This window comes from Carya illinoinensis, chromosome 2 (genome assembly GCF_018687715.1).
Source record: "Carya illinoinensis cultivar Pawnee chromosome 2, C.illinoinensisPawnee_v1, whole genome shotgun sequence".
NCBI classification, from domain to species: Eukaryota; Viridiplantae; Streptophyta; class Magnoliopsida; order Fagales; family Juglandaceae; genus Carya; species Carya illinoinensis.
The window spans coordinates 36738872-36761296 of NC_056753.1; the positions used below are offsets into that span (position 1 = coordinate 36738872).

The 22425-nt window shown below is 36.9% G+C and overlaps 2 protein-coding genes across 2 annotated transcripts in view; both read left to right on the top strand.

Annotated features, from left to right (window-relative positions):
• The first annotated feature begins 1861 nt into the window (after window positions 1–1861).
• Window positions 1862–15655, top strand: LOC122301509 (clathrin heavy chain 1-like). Its single transcript, XM_043112903.1, has 30 exons — window positions 1862–2254; window positions 3359–3563; window positions 4311–4399; window positions 4544–4622; window positions 4771–4898; window positions 5465–5563; window positions 5692–5800; window positions 6564–6643; window positions 6723–6950; window positions 7036–7101; window positions 7893–8009; window positions 8157–8354; window positions 8513–8629; window positions 8764–8823; window positions 9159–9245; window positions 9405–9488; window positions 9582–9716; window positions 9818–9880; window positions 9960–10064; window positions 10174–10286; window positions 10417–10669; window positions 10863–10999; window positions 11087–11365; window positions 11456–12458; window positions 12703–13188; window positions 13280–13450; window positions 13531–13716; window positions 14187–14309; window positions 14782–14892; window positions 15125–15655. The coding sequence occupies exons 1-30, from the start codon at window positions 2210–2212 to the stop codon at window positions 15284–15286; spliced, it is 5118 nt and encodes a 1705-aa protein (XP_042968837.1). The 5' UTR covers window positions 1862–2209; the 3' UTR covers window positions 15287–15655.
• A 1517-nt stretch (window positions 15656–17172) lies between these two features.
• The window catches only part of LOC122301510 (clathrin heavy chain 1), a 28506-nt gene continuing 23253 nt past the window's right edge, over window positions 17173–22425 (top strand). Inside the window, exons 1-7 of the mRNA XM_043112904.1 lie at window positions 17173–17555; window positions 18738–18942; window positions 19695–19783; window positions 19934–20012; window positions 20188–20315; window positions 20880–20978; window positions 21107–21215. Of these exons, the coding sequence (XP_042968838.1) occupies window positions 17511–17555; window positions 18738–18942; window positions 19695–19783; window positions 19934–20012; window positions 20188–20315; window positions 20880–20978; window positions 21107–21215 (754 nt within the window). The 5' untranslated portion in view covers window positions 17173–17510. The remainder of the gene's footprint in view (window positions 17556–18737; window positions 18943–19694; window positions 19784–19933; window positions 20013–20187; window positions 20316–20879; window positions 20979–21106; window positions 21216–22425) is intronic.

A 22425-nucleotide genomic window follows, 5' to 3' on the forward strand; every position in this document is an offset into this window, starting at 1 on the left:
TTTTTTTTAAATTTTTATAACACACACCGTTTCTTGAATATGTTAAAAAAGAGTCATTTTTCCCATTTTCAGAGCTCCCTCTACTTTCGCCTTTGTATTCGTCTTCTAGAGCTTATATAATTAGGACTGATCATGAAAAAAATGTCTTTGTGGGTAGTGCTCTTGTCGACATGTATTGCAAGTGTAAAAGCATAAAATATGCAGAAGCATTTTTCGTGAGAATGAGCAATATGAATGTTGTATCATGGACTGCAATGAAGCCAACTATAGTATCCATGCGAGCAAGTTGTCGAATAAGGTAATTCCTCCAATTATGATGATAAGATGGTCGTGGATGAGGAAACCAGAGGCGACGATAGCAGGACTGTGTTAAGAGGAGATGAAGTTGAAGAGGTAGCAGCGTCCAACTAAGTTTTGAGCAAAAGCCAGATTACTAATCACTTATAAAAGCAAAATCCAATGGCCTAAGACTTGTCCATGGCATCGCTGGCATGCCAAAAGATAAAAGAAAGAGGAAGCATTGGTGGTCCCTCTCTTTTTGGTGGGTTCATTTTTTTAATTGAAATAAACGAAATAAAAATAGCTGGTTTTACTGTAGTTCCCATTGCTTGTTGTAACTATCAGAGTTATTAATGCTAACTTATTAAGTTAATTATACTAATATTATTATAAATTTATATTTATACTATAATTTATACTAAAACTCTTATAATATATTAATATATTAATATATATTAGTACGATATATTATAGTTATATATTAAAAAATATAATACTTATGTAATATTATGATATATTAATAATTAATTATATAAATAATATATAAAAATAATTAAAAATATATATTTTAATTTTTATTTGGTCCGGTTCGGGGTGAAAATCCTTAGACTAGAGATCTGATCGAATGAATTTGATTCTATATAATTTGGACCGTTGAATCAGTCTGGTCTAAAAATAACTAATCCGGTCTGTTTCTTGAGTCCGGACTAGTCAAATCTCACCCCTGAGTATGAAAGAAGAGTTATATACTCAATGTTATTTGTAGCCAGATTCACATGTTCTCATGACATGCCTACAAAAATTTTATAATGTTTGAGTTTATTACTTAAATAAAATATATTTTGGATATTTTAAAAAAAATATACTTCTTTCTTTATATAAATATACATAATATCTTGTGTATGGGAGTATATCAACTCTTTTAAGTATGTAAAGAATGAAATGTAAGTTCCACATTGAACAAATAAAGTGTAACCAAATAGTTTATATTGAATCCTCCTTAGTGTAATATTGTCTTTTGAATGAGAAGATTTACCCTCGCGTGGCCATTGGGCACTATGAGGCTTACAATGATTATATACACTTCTCACTTAAAAGTAATAAAAGAAATGAGAAATAAAATTTACAGTCGTGATTGTGTAAGTGGCGTGCAGTCGTTTTGAAAAAAATGAATTAATATGGGACCCATATAAAAATTTTTAATTGTGAATCTTACTTTTCTTCAAAATGATTGTGTACGATTGTATATATTATTGCTGAAAAGAAATATGGTCTTGAAGACCAAAAGTCAATGACGTATATACGCTGTTCTTGCATATATAGACACAGGCAATTGTTATTGCGTTAGGGTCGGGGGCTGCGGCAAAACTGTGCTTTAATTGCGATTGGCCACTTGATAAAGTCCAAAACCGAAAGAATTATAATTTATTAATTTCATCCCATAAAAAGAAAGCAACAATTCGGTCTGGGTCGGGCAAGCCAGTCCAAAAGACTCGAAATATAGGTTGGGTGGATCCATTTTATAACGGACTCGGAACCGACCCGGCATCTATAAAACCAATGCAAGAAAAGCAATTCCCCTCGTCTCTAGGCTGGCACGTCTTAACACGTCTCTTCCTTTCGGACGAAGATTTTTTTTTTTTTTTTCTTGTTTTAAATTTTTTTATTCCATCTCTCACATGCTTTCCTAGTGGCTTGTTTATGCCATCTCTGCTCCTCTTTACACCATTGCAGTCACCTTCGCCTTCCACTCGTTAATCCGAAATTCGCAGCTTGAATTTCTCCCGTCTCGCTGTAGATCTCTCCCTCTCCTTCCTACGGTGGGTTACAGGGTTTGTCGCTGCTTCAGATCTTGCAGCGATTCGAATCCACTGTGAACTTCGATCTGCTTCTCCATCGGTGATCTGATTACATCCACAGCTGAGCCACCATGGCGGCCGCCAACGCTCCGATCACCATGAAAGAGGCCTTAACTGTCAGTTCCCTCCCTCTCTTTTTCGCTAAAGCTGCAATGATTGCTATTATACCTTTGCGAATAGTTTGAAACGATAGCTGTTTTTTGAGCTGAAACAGCATAGATGGCATAATTATGGTGGTTTAGTAATTTTTTTTTTTGTTCAATTTCGATTCTACGTCAAATACTTTGCTATGACTTCCGCGATTCACTAATCTCACAGTGCTTTTAATGTCTGGTGTGCATCATACTTTCGATGGATTTGAAATTTCTGATTTATACTCAGATCTGTAATTATTCCATCACTTTCTTGAAGTTGATTCATAATTTGTCTAAGACTCTCATAGGATAACTTATTAAAAAAACTTTGTCTCGTCGGATATAATTTCACTATCTATTTTCTGACTGCATATTTTTTGTGACAAGTGAAGTTCGTTATAATCAAGCATACATGGAGTATACATCAGATTTATTTAATTAGATAAATTAGATGAAGAAAATCGTGCAAGGTAAAACTAGAATAACATAAGCGAGCTTCCATCCAATGGTAGAGTGAATTGAAAAAGAAATCCTTGAGACCTCTCTAATACGTTGTGCTGTCTTCAAAGCTTCGGTCATTTTTTCTTCTCCTTAATACACAGCATCATACAGATCGGGATCATTTTCATCAAGGCCTCACTATGATGACTAACAAACCGTCCTTGCTAGAGGCATTAACATTTAACACATCTACTACCCTTCTAGGCCCCATCCATTCTGGCCCTAAAAGATAATAAACAACTTGTCATAAAGTGCGAGCAACATCACAATGGAGTAAAGATGATCTGCAAATTCCCAATTCCTCTTACACTTACAACACCATTCTATCACCATAGCATGTCTCTTCCTTAAAGTATCTATGGCAAAGATATGATGTGATCTGATTTGTATATATCCATTCATTAAGTTGGAATTAATCTGTAAACTGAGTTACCAAGCGTGGACTTGTGTGATATGACATGGTTGCAGTTACCTAGATCTGTGTGATGTTAGCTGATTAGTATATATGTGATCTAATCTGATATGATTTCACAAGCAGTAAGTACAACCAGAGTTCTGAACTGTCATGATTTGATGTGATTGCAGTTACCCAGCATTGGGATTAATCCGCAATTCATTACATTTACTCATGTTACTATGGAGTCCGATAAGTATATATGCGTGCGGGAAACAGCGCCACAGAATAGCGTTGTTATTGTTGATATGAATATGCCGATGCAGCCTTTGAGGAGGCCTATCACTGCAGACTCAGCCCTTATGAATCCTAATTCTAGAATCCTTGCTTTGAAAGGTAGGATTTGGTTATGAGTTAACTATTTGCTTTATGGATATAGAATTGTGTGTGGAATTGGTACTATGATTGGACTACCATTTGTTGCTTCTCATTTCATGCAATCTTAGATATTGGGAAATCTTTCATTTATTGTAATATTCTTTCTCCTTAACATGCAACTAGTTTAACATCAAGCATGAGAGCTCATGGATCTATTTTGGCCTAAACATTGTGGTCAAATTTGTTTATGCATGCAACTAGTTAAACCAGTTTGTTCATGCCCAATTTTTTTTTTTTTTTGGCACCGGTTGTTTGGGAACAGTGTCCCGATTAATCTCAGGGGCACACAAGCCCTTGGCAAGGAGTTTCCCGTTAGTGTATCTCGGGTAATTTAAGGGGAAGATCCTCCAGTCCAATGGCCCCTAGAGATTGTTTGCACCCAAGGGGATTTGAACCTTAAACTTGGGGGAAGCATACCCCCAACCCAAGGCCTTTACAACTTGAGCCAACCCTAGGGGCTTGTTGATGCCCAGTGTTACTACTTGTTTTCAATCTTTCCTCAATTGCTCAAGTATCTTAAGTATCTTAGCATTCGAGGTTAACCAAGAATTTAACTTTTGGCATGCACATTGTGGCATGTCCTAATTTAGCTGCATTTTATCTGTTACTTTAAAAATTAATTTATGCATATTTATATTTTGGGTTTATGCACATTCCTATTATTCTCCGCACTCACATTGTTTTATCTGTGATATTTCTGTGAAGCCCAACTCCAAGGAACCAATCAGGATCATTTGCAAATATTTAACATTGAGATGAAAGCAAAAATAAAATCTTTTCAAATGCCTGAGCAGGTGAGAATTTTAATACAGCAGTTTCTCTGCTATAGCTTATGAGATATCTTTTTTGTTTTGTTTATTTGTTTTGTTCTGCGGGTTGATTTTGATACTTTGAGATTGAAATCATTCCTGAATTAAGTCCCCATGCTTCCTGTATAGATTGTGTTTTGGAAGTGGATTACAGTAAAGATGCTGGGCCTGGTGACTCAGACCTCAGTGTATCATTGGCCCATTGAAGGTAAAATCCGTTTATTTAACCTATTTCAGTGTCATGCTGCAATAATCTCAGTTCTAAAGTTCTTGTTTCGGGGATATCTTTGCATTTACCTTCTTGTTTTGTTCTAATTGTTCACTCTTACATGGTCCTCACTGCATATCTGATGTAGGTGATTCTGAGCCAGTAAAGATGTTTGATCGAACAGCTAATATGGCAAACAACCAGATAATAAACTATCGATGCGACCCTTCTGAAAAGTGGTTGGTTTTGATTGGAATTGCTCCTGGTTCTCCTGAGGTAAGTTTCTGTTTTTCTGTTCATTCCCATTCAAAGTTCCTCGCCTCGTATCAATGAGATCTAGCTAAGATGACACTTCCTCAAACATGGTGGAGGTTGAGATTGTGGGTTTAAAATTCACTAAATGAATGTCTAATTTTGCAACAAAAAATTACTCAAGATTTGGATGTGCCCCTTCCGCTCTTAATAAAATTTTGATATCTTTACTCGTTTAAAAAAAACTTGCCAATAAAAAGAGTTGGTTACAGCAATGCTCTTTTGTATAAAGGACCTGATACCATCCAACATTGAACTGAGTACAGAGTGCTGATGTTTACGAGTAAAAAACTCGTTATGGTGAAAGTGAGAATATGCGTGGTAGAACTACATTTAATGGAACCCAATAAGCTCCAAGCTCACTGCATCGATCTAGCTAAGTTTGCCTGAATGATATCCTAAATTTGGTTGCATGCTTTGCAGTCCATGATTAAACTGCCTGCCTGAATTTATGGTATCTTTTCCGTGATAAATTTTATCAACTGTCTTGGTATTCTTGTTTTGACTTCCTCATCTGCTTTTGATTATAGAGGCCACAATTGGTTAAAGGGAATATGCAACTTTTCTCGGTTGATCAGCAGCGCAGTCAAGCTCTTGAAGCACATGCTGCATCATTTGCGCAATTTAAGGTGTGAGGGTTTCCCTTTCCTAATCCTATTTTCACATTTTCATATTTTTTTAAGGTAACGAAATTCATTAAATGAGTGCAAAAGATAGACAGTTTTATTGATGTTGATAAACTTTTATGTTTTTACAGCTCCCAGGAAACGAGAATCCTTCTATTCTTATTTCCTTTGCCACAAAGACCCTAAATGCTGGACAGATTACATCAAAGTTGCATGTTATTGAGCTTGGTGCCCAGCCAGGTGAACATGCTATTTCTGTAACTGAATTTTTATATGGGATTTAATGAGTTCTAACTTCCTCATTCCAAATTCCATATGCATTCCTAAGACTTTCAAATTCCATAAAATCTCTTGTTCTTTTAATATAAATATACATTCAGTTATGGATTAGGTGTTCTGGAATGGTAACTGGAATGAGGTATCTTGGTTGTAAACTTTGTTGTAAATTGCCTAATTTATGATGGATTGGGACCATTGGGTCTATACATGTTGCCTAAATGAAAAGATCAATTGTAAATTTTGCCCAAAAAACTAATAAAAAAGAAAGAAAAAAGTCCAGGACTGGTGTGGGTGTGTTGCAAATTTCTGAAATATTAATGGAGATGAGGAGAAAAATTATGGAAAAGCATACTGGTTTAACGTGGTTGTACTTTCAAACTATTGTTTAGATGCTTTGTATAAGTTGGGCTTGTTGTATGTAGTTCAAATTTTTTTTTTTCTATGTTTGGGCTTGTAAAGATTGTATTGGAATTTATGGCTATAGGGAGATGGAACTTGAGATTTATAAACATATCTGGTATCAAGTGGGAATCCTTGAGGCAAACTGTATTAATTTACAGAAATTTTAGGGATCCTTGAAGGCAGACTATTAGTTCACAGAAGTTGTAGTTATCATTGATATATTATCACATTTTTATATAGGTAAAAAGATTATCACATTTTCTACTTACTGCAATTTTTTTGCATCCTTAATAACTATATAAATTTGCATTTTTTATGGTAGGGAAGCCTTCTTTTACGAAGAAACAAGCAGATCTCTTCTTCCCCCCAGATTTTGCCGATGACTTTCCAGTTGCAATGCAGGTATCAAAGTCCCTACTTTTTGGTACTTGTTCCAGTAAACTGCGGCAAAATTGATAATCATGAATTTTTTAATTCACAGATATCCCACAAATACAGTTTGATCTATGTGATCACCAAGCTTGGGCTATTATTTGTTTATGACTTGGAGACTGCTACTGCGGTTTATAGAAATAGAATTAGTCCAGATCCAATATTTTTAACAGCAGAAGCTTCGTCGGTGGGAGGTTTTTATGCTATCAATAGGCGTGGACAGGTGTTGTTGGCTACTGTAAATGATCAAACAATTGTGCCATTTGTTAGTGGACAGGTATATTCACCGGCTTGCATTTTTGTTTGTTTTATTATGGATAATTATTATTGTGTCTGCAAATGATATCTGTTTACATTTGCAGTTGAACAATTTGGAGCTAGCTGTCAATCTTGCCAAAAGAGGGAATCTTCCTGGAGCTGAGCAGCTTGTAAGCTGATTCTTTGTCCATCTTATAATACTGATTCTGTTAGTTCGGAAAATTTGGGCAGATGACAATTAGAATCAATGTCAAAACTTAATAGTTATTTAAGGCAATGATGCTAGCAAATGTGCTGCAGTTTGTGATTTGCCAATGCTTTGAAATATTGGCTTTTTTAATGATCAAGGCACCCTCTTTATGCATGTTTCTCATAAAAGACTCTTTTAGTTGCTCCTAGAATGTATTTACTTCCTGTGTACACGGGCTATGCCTATTGCATTCAAATCAATAATATTTATATCTTATAAAAAAAAAAAAACTATTTTAGTGAGAATTATGGAACAGTTTTGAGTTCTTTGTAGATTTTCTAAGCATGCTAGAGCTGCCTAGCCTAATAGTGGAGATAGTTGTGATTCATTTATGATGTTGGCCCCCCATTTTGTTAAAATTAACAGTGTGGTATGATTACATCCCAAGAATTAAAAAATGGGGTTTTGGGCTGTGGGAGTTGAGTTTAGCGAACCCCATGCTCAGAAATTGTGTACCTCTCTATTATTCACTGTGGAAGTGGGAATATGGACATTTATTATTGCTGTTGTAGTTTAGACCCTGGGGTCTCCCAATGATAGATAAATGATGTTTTTGTTGCATATATGGATTGGTAAATATGTTTTTTTAATTAAATGTTTTTATTCTTTAATTGCTGGTTATCTGAATATATGCTTAGAGTTTGAATTATTTATTACTGTGTGCTTTTTTGTGATACTGAAAATCTGGGGGTGCTTGGTTTTGGGTCTCAGGTTGTCCAACGTTTCCAAGAACTATTTGCCCAAACGAAGTACAAAGAGGCTGCAGAACTTGCTGCTGAGTCTCCACAAGGAATCCTCCGTACGCCTGACACAGTTGCCAAATTCCAGGTTTTACATTTTGATCTTCCAATCAAACCCATTTCATTTGTTGCTAATATTTCATAGTTTAAGAGTTTTGTTTTATGTTTCCTTCCTGAATGGAAAATTTCCTGAAAGAGCCTTGGCATGTAAAGTTGGCATCTTGCTCTGTTTCAGAGTGTTCCAGTCCAAGCTGGGCAAACGCCACCTTTGTTGCAGTATTTTGGGACACTTTTGACAAAAGGAAAGCTCAATGCTTTTGAGTCATTGGAATTATCACGCCTTGTTGTGAACCAGAACAAAAAGAATCTTTTGGAGAATTGGTTGGCAGAGGATAAGCTGGAATGCAGTGAGGAGCTAGGGGATCTTGTGAAGGTTTGATGTGCAATTTAAGATTGAAATATAGAAACACACTTCTGAAAAGAAATTACTGGTTACTGGTTTACCTTATCCCTGTCTGCCATATTTGAAATTATGTTTTTTTTTTTTTTTTTCCTGGTTGTGTTCATACTATTTATTCTGTTTCATTGCAGACTGTGGATAATGATCTTGCACTGAAAATATATATTAAAGCTAGGGCAACTCCAAAAGTTGTTGCCGCTTTTGCTGAACGGAGGGAGTTTGACAAAATTTTGATATACTCAAAACAGGTGAAGACATTCTTTTTTTTAAGTAATTGTTGCTGTTGCAAATGATTGCATTATTATTATCTCTCTTTTTTTTTCTTTTTTTTTTCCGACTTATTTTGTGGTATGATTGTGTAATTGTTTCTTTTTTGCTTTAGGTTGGGTACAGTCCAGATTATCTATTTCTTCTGCAGACAATTCTTCGTTCAGATCCTCAGGTACTGCACTATCTCTCTGTCTCTGTTTGTATGTTTTGTTGTTTTAGTACTTGAGGGTTGAAGCTTTAGCAAATCAGAAATCCTATTGGAGCCAAAACTTTTCCTTCTTACCTATGTTTTCCATTCACCTTTTTCTGAATAACTTTGTGTTGAAGTATAAAATCTTAAAACCATTTTTAATCAACATAATTTTAGCCCAGGACAGAGTTTATTTTCTGGAACTACAGAGCTAATACTTACTTTTGACAAGTAGGGAGCTGTTATTTTTGCATTAAGTCCAGGACAGAGTTTTTCTTTCTGGAACTATAGAGCTAATACTTACTTTTGGAATGTAGGGAGCTGTTAATTTTGCGTTAATGATGTCTCAAATGGAGGGAGGTTGTCCAGTTGATTTCAATACCATTACAGATCTATTTCTTCAGGTTTGTTGGCTCTAATAGTGCTCGAGTAGATATATTGATTGGATAATAAAGATGTGTGATATTCCATTGTCATTGCTTTAATGTTGTTTTTAATCACTGACAGGCTTCATATGTGTAAATTAATTTTCATTTTTGCTTTCAATTCTGTGGTTTTAACAGAGGAACCTGATCCGCGAGGCAACGGCTTTCCTATTAGATGTTTTGAAGCCAAATCTTCCTGAACATAGTTTCCTTCAAACAAAGGTTCTCTTGATTCACACCATTGTTTTTAAAGCTATCTGACTTCGGTTTGGATAACTGCTGCTGTTTTGAGTACTGTAACACTCTTTTATATAGGTCCTGGAAATCAATCTGGTAACTTTTCCAAATGTTGCTGACGCCATATTAGCTAATGGAATGTTCAGCCATTATGACCGTCCTCGAATTGCCCAACTCTGTGAAAAAGCTGGTCTTTATGTTCGAGCTCTGCAAGTAATCTCCTCTTGCAGTTCTTCTTGTTCATTAATTTCTCTTTGTTTCTGTACATTAATCACTCACATTATTCCGTGTTAAACATTTCACTTGTGATGCAGCATTACACAGAATTGCCAGATATTAAGCGTGTCATTGTGAACACACATGCAATTGAGCCACAGGTTCCTGTACTCCAATGCTTTTATCTTTAGGATATGATGGAGTTTTTAAACTTCCTACTAACCATGCGGTTCTTTACAGTCACTTGTAGAGTTTTTTGGCACTCTGTCACGTGAATGGGCTTTGGAGTGTATGAAGGACCTTTTGTTGGTCAATCTAAGAGGAAATCTTCAGATAATTGTGCAGGTAAACATCAATGTAGTGTGTTATGTGAAACTTATCTGAATGAGTAATTAAATGAAGCTTACTTATGCACTTATTAAAAAATGGAAGTCCCGTATACTTGCCTGTGCAGGTTGCCAAGGAATATTGTGAACAGTTGGGTGTTGATGCATGCATAAAGATTTTTGAGCAATTTAAGTCATATGAAGGATTGTACTTTTTCCTTGGCTCATACTTGAGCTCCAGGTAAGCTACTTAATTGAAAAAAATTAATTTTTGTTTGGTGTGTCATGGAACATCCATTTTACTATTTTCTGATTCCTTTCACATATATAAAAGAAAAAAAAAATCTGATTCCTTCCAATGTATGGAACAGTGAGGACCCTGACATTCACTTTAAGTACATTGAAGCAGCTGCTAAAACTGGACAAATCAAAGAGGTTGAGCGTGTGACCAGAGAGTCGAATTTCTACGACCCTGAGAAAACAAAGAACTTTTTAATGGAAGCAAAGCTTCCAGATGCGCGGCCCCTAATTAATGTCTGTGACCGTTTTGGATTTGTTCCAGATCTCACACACTATCTGTACTCCAACAACATGCTTCGTTACATCGAAGGTTATGTTCAAAAGGTATGAAGTTTTTCAAGTGCTTTTTTTTTTTTTTTTTTTAATAGGTAATCAATAAGTTATATTCATAAGGAAAGAAGGCATAGCCCAATTTTGAGTGTTATTTTTAGCTCTTAGAACATTTTCAAATGTCTTTTCTGTTATACAAATTTTACTTGTTTCTTGTACTAGCGACATTCTGTGTTCCTTTGGATAGGTGAACCCAGGGAATGCTCCTTTAGTAGTGGGGCAGCTGCTAGATGATGAGTGTCCTGAAGATTTTATCAAAGGCTTGATTCTTTCTGTCCGTTCTTTGCTTCCGGTGGAGCCCCTTGTGGAGGAATGTGAGAAGAGGTGAAGTCCCAACTCTATTTTCATCCCTTTGTGTTCCTTTTTCCACCATTAATTTTGTTCTCATATAGATATATTTTTTTATATTAGGAATCGACTTCGTTTGCTCACTCAGTTCCTAGAGCATCTTGTGAGCGAGGGAAGCCAAGATGTTCATGTTCACAATGCTCTGGGGAAAATTATCGTTGATAGCAACAACAATCCAGAGCACTTCCTTACCACCAACCCCTATTATGATTCTCGTGTTGTGGGTAAATATTGTGAGAAACGTGATCCTACCCTGGCTGTTGTGGCATACCGGCGAGGACAATGTGATGAAGAGCTTATCAATGTCACAAATAAAAATTCTTTGTTCAAACTGCAAGCAAGGTTTGTGTTTTATTTATTTCTTTATTTATTTTTGGTCTTACTAGGTGCAGTTGGTGCTTGAAGGCTTACTGACTCATACTTTGGTTGCAGATATGTGGTTGAAAGGATGGATGCTGATCTTTGGGAGAAAGTTCTTAACCCTGAAAATGTCTATAGAAGACAGCTCATTGATCAAGTTGTATCTACTGCTTTGCCCGAAAGCAAGAGCCCTGAACAGGTTTCTGCTGCTGTTAAGGCTTTCATGACAGCCGATCTGCCTCACGAATTAATCGAGCTCCTTGAAAAGATTGTGCTTCAGAACTCCGCATTCAGTGGGAACTTTAATCTGCAAAACCTGCTCATTTTGACAGCCATCAAAGCAGATCCGTCTAGAGTTATGGATTACATTAATAGACTGGATAACTTTGATGGACCTGCAGTTGGGGAAGTGGCTGTGGAAGCCCAGCTGTATGAGGAAGCATTTGCAATTTTCAAGAAGTTTAATTTGAATGTTCAGGCAGTCAATGTCTTATTGGATAATATCCAAAACATTGAACGGGCGGTGGAGTTTGCATTCCGCGTAGAAGAAGATGCTGTTTGGAGCCAGGTAGCCAAGGCTCAACTCAGGGAGGGCCTGGTGAGTGATGCCATTGAGTCTTTCATTCGAGCAGATGATATGACTCAATTCTTGGATGTAATTCGTGCTGCTGAGGATGCAAATGTTTACCATGACTTGGTGAGATACCTTCTGATGGTTAGACAGAAGGCGAAAGAGCCGAAGGTGGACAGTGAACTCATCTATGCATATGCGAAGATCGATAGGCTGAGTGAAATTGAGGAATTCATTCTCATGCCTAACGTAGCTAATCTCCAAAATGTTGGTGATCGCTTATATGATGAAGCCCTGTATGAGGCTGCCAAAATTATATTTGCTTTTATATCTAACTGGGCCAAGTTGGCTAGCACTCTTGTGAAACTGAGACAGTTCCAAGGTGCCGTTGATGCGGCAAGGAAAGCTAACAGCTCAAAAACATGGAAGGAAGTTTGCTTTGCTTGTGTTGATGCAGAGGAATTCCGCTTAGCTCAAATGTGTGGTCTCAACATTATTATACAGGTGATTGTTGCATTCTATATACTTCCTATGAACTTTGAAGGTCTAATTTTAATGAGCTTCCTTCAGTTGGAAATCTGAAATTTGGGCTCTTGCAGGGTACAAAGATAACATTTGATTTAGTGCTCGGCAAGATGCTATATACACCCACACATTTATATATTAAGCAAATCAGCATGTTATATATTGATAACGTACATATTTTTTCAACTCTCAACTCTATTTGCTGCGTGATGAATCTTAATAGGTGGATGACTTGGAAGAGGTCAGCGAGTATTACCAGAATAGGGGTTGCTTTAATGAGCTAATCTCCCTTATGGAGAGTGGTTTAGGTTTAGAACGTGCGCATATGGGCATCTTCACTGAGTTGGGAGTTCTGTATGCTAGATACCGTCCTGAGAAGCTTATGGAGCATATTAAGTTGTTCTCAACCCGTCTCAATATTCCAAAGCTTATACGAGCCTGTGATGAACAACAGCATTGGATGGAACTTACCTATCTGTATATCCAATATGATGAGTTTGATAACGCTGCAACCACTATAATGAATCATTCTCCAGAGGCATGGGATCACATGCAGTTCAAGGATGTTGCAGTTAAAGTTGCTAATGTGGAGCTATACTATAAGGCTGTTCACTTCTACTTGCAAGAACATCCAGATCTTATTAATGATCTTCTCAATGTGCTTGCACTTCGTGTGGACCATACACGTGTTGTTGACATTATGCGAAAGGTATTACTTGAGGTTTATGCTCTTGTTGGAATCTAAGTTATGACTCTCTTCGTTTGGCTCTAACTGTTGAGTTTTTCTCATGTTGTTTCAGGCGGGTCACCTGCATCTTGTGAAGCCATACATGATTGCAGTTCAGAGTAACAACGTGGCTGCAGTGAATGAGGCTTTGAACGGGATATATGTTGAGGAGGAAGACTATGATAGATTGCGTGAATCAATTGATTTGCATGATAACTTTGATCAAATTGGCCTGGCGCAGAAGGTGAGTTGCAATAATTTTCCTTTTATATTGTCTGTTTACTTGTCCAATTTCGCAGGCCTCATTGTTATGTGTTTGAGCAGATTGAGAAACACGAGCTTCTTGAAATGAGACGTGTTGCTGCATATATATACAAGAAAGCTCGTAGGTGGAAGCAGTCCATTGCATTGTCAAAGAAGGATAACCTTTACAAAGATGCCATGGAGACAGCCTCACAATCTGGTGACCGTGAACTTGCAGAAGAGTTGCTTATTTACTTCATTGAAAAGGTAGATAGCTTGGTCTAAAACATGTTTTCTCCTTTACTGCTTGCAATTTAGATATTGTTTTTGGTTGGGTACACAACTTTACAAAGATGCCATGGAGATGGCCAATTTCCTGAGAACATTCTCACTCATAGTCGGGTCTGTTGGCAATGTTAATTGTTGGGTTGGGATGTCTGTTACAGCTACTGCACAGGTAGTCCTAGAGGATATATTTATGTTTCCATGTGAAGTATGCCAAACAATCCTTTTACTTGTTAATAAAAAAAAAAAAAAAAGATGTTAAACAATCAACTTCCCTAATTTGGAAATGGCTCTCTCTCTCTCTCTCTCTCTCTCTCTCTCTCTCTCTCTCGCAAAATTTCAGCTTTTACTTCTAGCATTTGGGCATGCTATTTTTTACAGCTATTGAGTGAGGGTGTAGATAATCTATGTTTGTTTATGATTTTATTTTTTATATCGATGTGCATGTGCAGGGAAAGAAGGAATGCTTTGCTTCATGCCTGTTTGTTTGTTACGATTTGATCCGACCAGACATTGCTCTTGAACTTGCCTGGATGAACAATATGATCGACTTTGCTTTCCCCTATCTTTTGCAGGTGATTTACAATATCATATATACTCCCTAGCTATTCCATTCTCTTTTACCGCTGTAAATTTAGGTTTAGGTGCATAGTGTGTCATGCCAAATATTAGTTTGAGCTTGTGCTTGGCATATGGATCTTTGATTTAGTTTTGATCATTTTTATGGTGCCAGCTACCTACCTATCAAAAAATGGTGCCAGCTACCTTGCTTGTGAGATTTTTAGTGTTATATGGCATACATAATTCATAGTTGTGTTCAATGTTTAGGTAGAAAGAGGGTCAAGGTTTGGGAAGAGGGCCGCTCCCGCGGGGGGGGGGGGATTTGTGGAGTGTGGGGTGGTGAAGTTTTGGAAAATTATTGTGCTTGCAAGATACCCTTCTCTGTTTGATGTTTATTTTTTTGGGGGGTGGGGTTGGTTGTAGAAACATGGCCCTCCTATTTGGAATATTTTTACAAATAATCGCACTTTTTCTTTGGTTTTGTAGTTCATTCGAGAATACACAGGCAAAGTTGATGAACTTGTTAAGGACAAAATTGAGGCTCAAAATGAGTTCAAGGCTAAAGAGAAGGAAGAGAAGGATGTAATTGCGCAGCAGGTAATCATTTTAAGACTTCTAGTCTGTTTTTAAAAATTATGGTGCTTTCTGAGAGTATTTTTATCCTCACTGCCTGTGGACTTCTTACCTTTTCTGGGTCTATATATCTTAGTCATATATTTCCCCCATTCAAAATTTTAACCACCGTGTTGCTAGTTTTCCATTCATTTTTTTTCCTTGTTCTTTTCTTTGTGGTTTATGAATAATTTAAGCATTGATTAATGTGATGCAGAACATGTATGCTCAGTTGCTGCCTCTAGCTTTGCCTGCACCTCCAATGCCAGGTATGGGAAGTGCACCAGGAATGGGAGGTTTTGTTCCACCACCACCTATGGGTGGAATGGGGATGCCTCCTATGCCACCCTATGGCATGCCTCCAATGAGCAGCTTCTGATATGCAGGCAATCTAGACCATATGGGTGAGGACAATCTAGCGACATGCTTGTGCTATTCTGTGGAGTTTTGGTAACTCATTTTTTTTTCTCCATTTCAGTGGAGGTGTAGTTGAAATAATATATTTTTTTCGGTGTATTAGGTTTGTGGATATTTGTGTAATATTCTTTTGGTAGCAAAGGCATTTTTCTGTTTGTTACTGCATGGTCTGCTGTTTTTTCATTGGGATCATCGCAAGTTTGGTTGCGATGAAGGTGATATCTTATCTGAAGGATGGATTTGGGGAATTGGTATCTGAAATGGAATTGAAATGATGACACTCGTGTGTGAAGTAAGCATACTGAATTAAGAATCTTTAGATTGGGAAACAGCTAATATGCAAGCACTTGATGATGCTGTGTCTACCCCACTGATCTTATGGACCACACTCGTAAAGCCTTTACGTTCCTCATGGTTTGGTACATTTCTGATACATGAGTTGAAACTTCACAACGTAGGTTTGGTTTGGTAGTAGAGGATTTTTATATGAGAATTTTAAGTTTTAAGATGAAATATATTTTATAATATTATTATTGTTTTAGAATTTGAAAAAATTGAATTATTTATTATATTTTGTATAGAGACTTGAAAATTCTTATATGCCAAACCGAACCCGGTCAACGAATTTCACAAGTTCATAATTTGTTTGGATAATATTGAATTTGGTAACGATTTTTAAAAATAAAAAATAAAAAATTGTTTACATGTTCAACCACGGTTTTCTGCTAATTGTTAATACCTAATCACGTTTCATTCTTTTATTAGTCAGTATGCAGTTTCTTCGCCAGTTTGGCTTATCTCATTATTTGGTAGAAATTAAGCAGCATCTTTTTAACACGCCTGTGCTAGAATTGCCCCCATTAAAAGATTTGTACATTCTTATAGCTTGTACGTTGGTTGTTGTCCTCCATTTGGCATTGAAACTTTCCTACTTTGTATGAGCTGGTTGTCGTATATCCAACCTTCCGGCTATGGACCGATAATATTTAATCCATAGGAGCCATAAATTACTTGCAAGATTAAGTCTTGTTTACATACAATGTGTGTAATATCATCTCCAGCAATATTGTAAAAAGTTTTACAATAATCTCTAATCAAATTGAAAAGATTCCAATAACTATATTGCTATTGTAATCGTATGAAAGAAGAGTCATATACTTGATGTCATCTGTAGCCAGATTCAAATGTTCTCGAGACAGGCCTACAGGTATTTTGTAATGTTAGATTTTATTACTTCAATAAAATAAATTTTGGGTATTTTAAATAAATATACTTATATATATATATATATATAATATCTTGTGCATGGAGAATGTCAACTCTTTATGTATGGAAAGAAGGAAATGTAAGTTCCACATTGATCAAATAAAGTGTAACCAAGTAGTTTATATTGAATCCTCTTCACTGTAGTATTGTCTTTTGGATTGAAAAGATTTGCCCCGCGTGGGCAATGGGCACCATGAGGCTTACAATAAGTATATGCACTTTTTACTTAAAAGTGATAAAAGAAATAAGGTCTTGAAGACCTTCTTACTTAAAAGTGGTAAAAGAAATAAGGTCTTGAATACCAAATGCCGATGACACATATATGATGCTGTTCTTGCACACAAAGAACAATGACACAAATAAACGCTGGCAATTGTTCTTGCGTTAGGGGCCCAGGGGCTGCGGCATACCTGTGCTTTAATTGCAAGTGGCCACTAGAGAAGGTCCAAAACCAAAAGAATTATAATTTATTAATTAATTTCATCCCAAAAAAACTCGAGATATAAGTTGGGTGGATCCATTTTATACAGGACCCGGAAACGACCCGGCATCTATAAAACCAATGCAAGAAAAGCAATTCCCCTCGCCTCTAGGCTGCCACATCTTAACGCGACTCTTCCTTTCGGACGAAGACTTTTTTAAAAAAAATTTCTTATTCCATCTCTCACATGCTTTCCTAGTGGCTTGTTTATGCCATCTCTGCTCCTCTTTACACCGTTGCAGTCACCTTCGCCTTCCACTCTTTAATCCGAAATTCGCTGCTTGAATTTCTCCCGTCTCGCTGTAGATCTCTCCCTCTCCTTCCTACGGAGGGTTACAGGGTTTTGTCGCTGCTTCAGATCTTGCAGCGATTCGAATCCACTGTGAGCTTCGATCTGCTTCTCCATCGGTGATCTGATTACATCCACAGCTGAGCCACCATGGCGGCCGCCAACGCTCCGATCACCATGAAAGAGGCCTTAACTGTCAGTTCTCTCCCTCTCTTTTTCGCTACAGTTGCAATGATTGCTCTTATAGCTTTGCGAATAGTTTGAAACGATAGCTGTTTTTTGAGCTGAAACAGCATTGATGGCATAATTACGGTGGTCTAGTAATTTTTTTTTGTTCAATTTCGATTCTACGTCAAATACTTTGCTATGACTTCCGCGATTCACTAATCTCACAGTGCTTTTAATGTCTGGTGTGCATCATACTTTCGATGGATTTGAAATTTCTGATTTATACTCAGATCTGTAATTATTCCATCACTTTCTTGAAGTTGATTCATATTTTGGCTCAGACTCTCATAGGATAACTTAGTAAAAAAACTTTGTCTCTTCGGATATAATTTCACTATCTATTTTCTGACTGCATTTTTTTTTTTTGTGACAAGTTAAGTTCGTTATAATCAAGCATACATGGAGTGTACATCAGATTTATTTAATTAGATAAATTATATGAAGAAAATCGTGCAAGGTAAAACTAGAATAACATAAGGGAGCTTCCATCCAATGGTAGAGTGAATTGAAAAAGAAATCCTTGAGACCTCTCTAATACGTTGTGCTGTCTTCAAAGCTTCGGTCATTTTTTCTTCTCCTTAATACACAGCATCATACAGATCGGGATCATTTTCAATAAGGCGTCACAATGATGACTAACAAACCGTCCTTGCCAGAGGCATTAACACATCTACTACCTTTCTAGGCCCCATCCATTCTGGCCCTAAAATATACAAACCAACTTGTCATAAAGTGCTAGCAACATCACAATGGAGTAAAGATGATCTGCAAATTCCCAATTCCTCTTACACTTACAACACCATTCTATCACCATAGCATGTCTCTTCCTTAAAGTATCTATGGCAAAGATATGATGTGATCTGATTTGTATATATCCATTCTTGTATAACTTCTTGTTTTACTTGGGCTATGCCTATTCGTATTAATACTATCGTTTACCTATCAAAAAAAAAATATATCCATTCATTAAGTTGGAATTAATCTGTAACTGAGTTACCAAGCGTGGACTTGTGTGATATGATGTGGTTGCAGTTACCTAGATCTGTGTCATGTTATCTGATTAGTATATATGTGATCTAATCCGGTATGATTTCACAAGCAGTAAATACAACCAGAGTTCTGAACTGTCATGATTTGATGTGATTGCAGTTACCCAGCATTGGGATTAATCCGCAATTCATTACATTTACTCATGTTACTATGGAGTCCGATAAGTATATATGCGTGCGGGAAACAGCGCCACAGAATAGCGTTGTTATTGTTGATATGAATATGCCGATGCAGCCTTTGAGGAGGCCTATCACTGCAGACTCAGCCCTTATGAATCCTAATTCTAGAATCCTTGCTTTGAAAGGTAGGATTTGATTATGAGTTAACTATTTGCTTTATGGATATAGAATTGTGTGTGGAATTGGTACTATGATTGGACTACCATTTGTTGCTTCTCATTTCATGCAATCTCAGATATTGGGAAATTTTGTCATGTATTGTTATATACTTTCTCCTTAACATGCAACTAGTTTAACGTCAAGCATGAGAGCTCATGGATCTATTTTGGCCTAAACATTGTGGTCGAATTTATTTATGCATGCAAGTAGTTAAACCAGTGTGTTCATGCCCAATTTGTTTTTTTTTTTTGATTGGCACCGGTCCGGGAACAGTGTCTCGACTAATCCCGGGGGCGCACAGGCCCTTGACAAGGAGTTTGCCGCTACAGCATCTCAGGTAATTTATGGGAAAGATCCCCTATTTCGATGGCCCCAAGAGATTGTTTGCACTCAAGGGGATTTGAACCTTAGACTTGGGGGAAGCATACCCCCAAGCCCAAGGCCTTTACAACTTGAGCCAACCCTAGGGGCTTGTTCATGCCCATTGTTACTACTTGATTTTCTATCTTTCCTCAACTGCTCAAGTATCTTAAGTATCTTAGCATTCGAGGTTAACCAAGAATTTAACTTTTGGCATGCACATTGTGGCATGTCCTAATTTAGCTGCATTTTATCTGTTACTTTAAAAATTAATTTATGCATATTTATATTTTGGGGTTATGCACATTCCTATCATTCTCTGCACTCACATTGTTTTATCTGTGATATTTCTGTGAAGCCCAACTCCAAGGAACCAATCAGGATCATTTGCAAATATTTAACATTGAGATGAAAGCAAAAATGAAATCTTTTCAAATGCCTGAGCAGGTGAGAATTTTAATACAGCAGTTTCTCTGCTATAGCTTATGAGATATCTTTTTTGTTTTGTTTTGTTTATTTGTTTTGTTCTGCGGGTTTGATTTTGATACTTTGAGATTGAAATCATTCCTGAATCAAGTCCCCATGCTTCCTGTATAGATTGTGTTTTGGAAGTGGATTACAGTAAAGATGCTGGGCCTGGTGACTCAGACCTCAGTGTATCATTGGTCCATTGAAGGTAAAATCCGTTTATTTAACCTATTTCAGTATACTTATCATAAAACCTATTTCAGTGTCATGCTGCAATAATCTCAGGTTCTAAAGTTCTTGTTTCGGGGATATCTTTGTATTTACCTTCTTGTTTTGTTCTAATTGTTCACTCTTACATGGTCCTCACTGCATATCTGGTGTAGGTGATTCTGAGCCGGTAAAGATGTTTGATCGAACAGCTAATATGGCAAACAACCAGATAATAAACTATCGATGCGACCCTTCTGAAAAGTGGTTGGTTTTGATTGGAATTGCTCCTGGTTCTCCTGAGGTAAGTTGCTGTTTTTCTGTTCATGCCCATTCAAAGTTCCTCGCCTCGTATCAATGAGATCTAGCTAAGATGACACTTCCTCGAACATGGTGCAGGTTGAGATTGTGGGCTTAAAATTCACTAAATGAATGTCTAATTTTGCAACAAAAAAGTACTCGATTAGGATGTGCCCCTTCCGCTCTTAATAAAATTTTGATATCTTTACTCGTTTAAAAAAAACTTGCCAATAAAAAGAGTTGGTTACAGCAATGCTCTTTTGTATAAAGGACCTGATACCATCCAACATTGAACTGAGTACAGAGTGCTGATGTTTACGAGTAAAAAACTCGTTATGGTGAAAGTGAGAATATGCGTGGTAGAACTACATTTAATGGAACCCAATAAGCTCCAAGCTCACTGCATCGATCTAGCTAAGTTTGCCTGAATGATATTCCAAATTTGGTTGGATGCTTTGCAGTCCATGATTAAACTGCCTGCCTGAATTTATGGTATTTTTTCCGTGATAAGTTTTATCAACTGTCTTGGTATTCTTGTTTTGACTTCCTCATCTGATTTTGATTATAGAGGCCACAATTGGTTAAAGGGAATATGCAACTTTTCTCGGTTGATCAGCAGCGTAGTCAAGCTCTTGAAGCACATGCTGCATCATTTGCACAATTTAAGGTGTGAGGGTTTCCCTTTCCTAATCCTATTTTCACATTTTCATATTTTTTTAAGGTAACAAAATTCATTAAATGAGTGCTAAAGATAGACAGTTTTATTGATGTCGATAAACTTTTATGTTTTTACAGCTCCCAGGAAATGAGAATCCTTCTATTCTTATTTCCTTTGCCACAAAGACCCTCAATGCTGGACAGATTACATCCAAGTTGCATGTTATTGAGCTTGGTGCCCAGCCAGGTGAACATGCTTTTTTTGTAACTGAATTTTTATATGGGATGTAATGAGTTGTAACTTCCTTATTCCAAACTCCATATGCATTCCTAAGACTTTCCGTTCCAGAAAATCTCTCGTTCTTTTAATATAAATATACATTCAGTTATGGATTAGGTGTTCTGGAATGGTAGCTGGAAGGAGGTATCTTGGTTGTAAAATTTATTGTAAATTGGCTAATTTATGATGGATTGGGTCTATACATGTTGCGGCTTGCCTAGATGAAAAGATCAATGGTAAATTTTTCCCAAGCAACTTTTTCTTTTGATAAGTAATTTTGCCCCAAAAACTTATAAAAAAAAAAAAAAAAAAGTCCAGGACAGGTGTGGGTGTGTTGCAAATTTCTGAAGTGGGGGACCCGTGCGAGGTGGGGGGCCAGTTGGGGGAGTTTCTGCCATAGGGGATGGATGTGATTCCGAATCAGGCTGAAATGGCAGTGGTCTTGTTCAACAAAGAACTTCCTGCTGGGGGGGAGGATGATCCTCCTCCATTATGTACACTTCCCCCTAATTCAGAGGTGCATGTCTCGGATTGGGTCTTCAAGAAGGTGGAAGAAATGCAAGCAGTTCTTGGATTCTCTTGTGTAGGCTTCAAAGAACAGGTTAAGAGTCCTTTTCATAGCCATTGAAGATAGTTGCTCAAAGTCGGCCACGAAGCGAGAAAGGGAACTTAAAAGACTTTCATGCTCCATTAATTATGAAGGCAAGTAGGGTGGGGGCGGAAGGGATAGATTGAAAGGGAGGGGCATCCTTTGTAATTATGAAACCTAAGATCTTGTCGTGGAATGTGTGGGGTAATGATTGTAATAAGCACCTTCGCGTAAGATCCTTATTACAGTCATGGAAGGTGGATGTGGTGTGTTTTTAAGAAACTAAGCTGAGAGTTGTGGATAGAAGAATCATTCGTAATTTGTGGGGGTGTTCATATGTTGGTTGGTCTTATCTGGCCTCGGTGGGGGCTTCTGGTGGGGTCCTTTTCATATGGGATAAAAGTAGGGGTGTAACCGGTACTCCGGTTTCTGGTCTGGTTTTAATGTACTAAATTATTTATTATATAATATAATATAATATATTACATTATATAATACTATAGTGATAATATATTGTAGTATATTATAATATATAGTGATATGGTATTAGTATAACTATTAATACAATAAACAAAATGATATAAGATT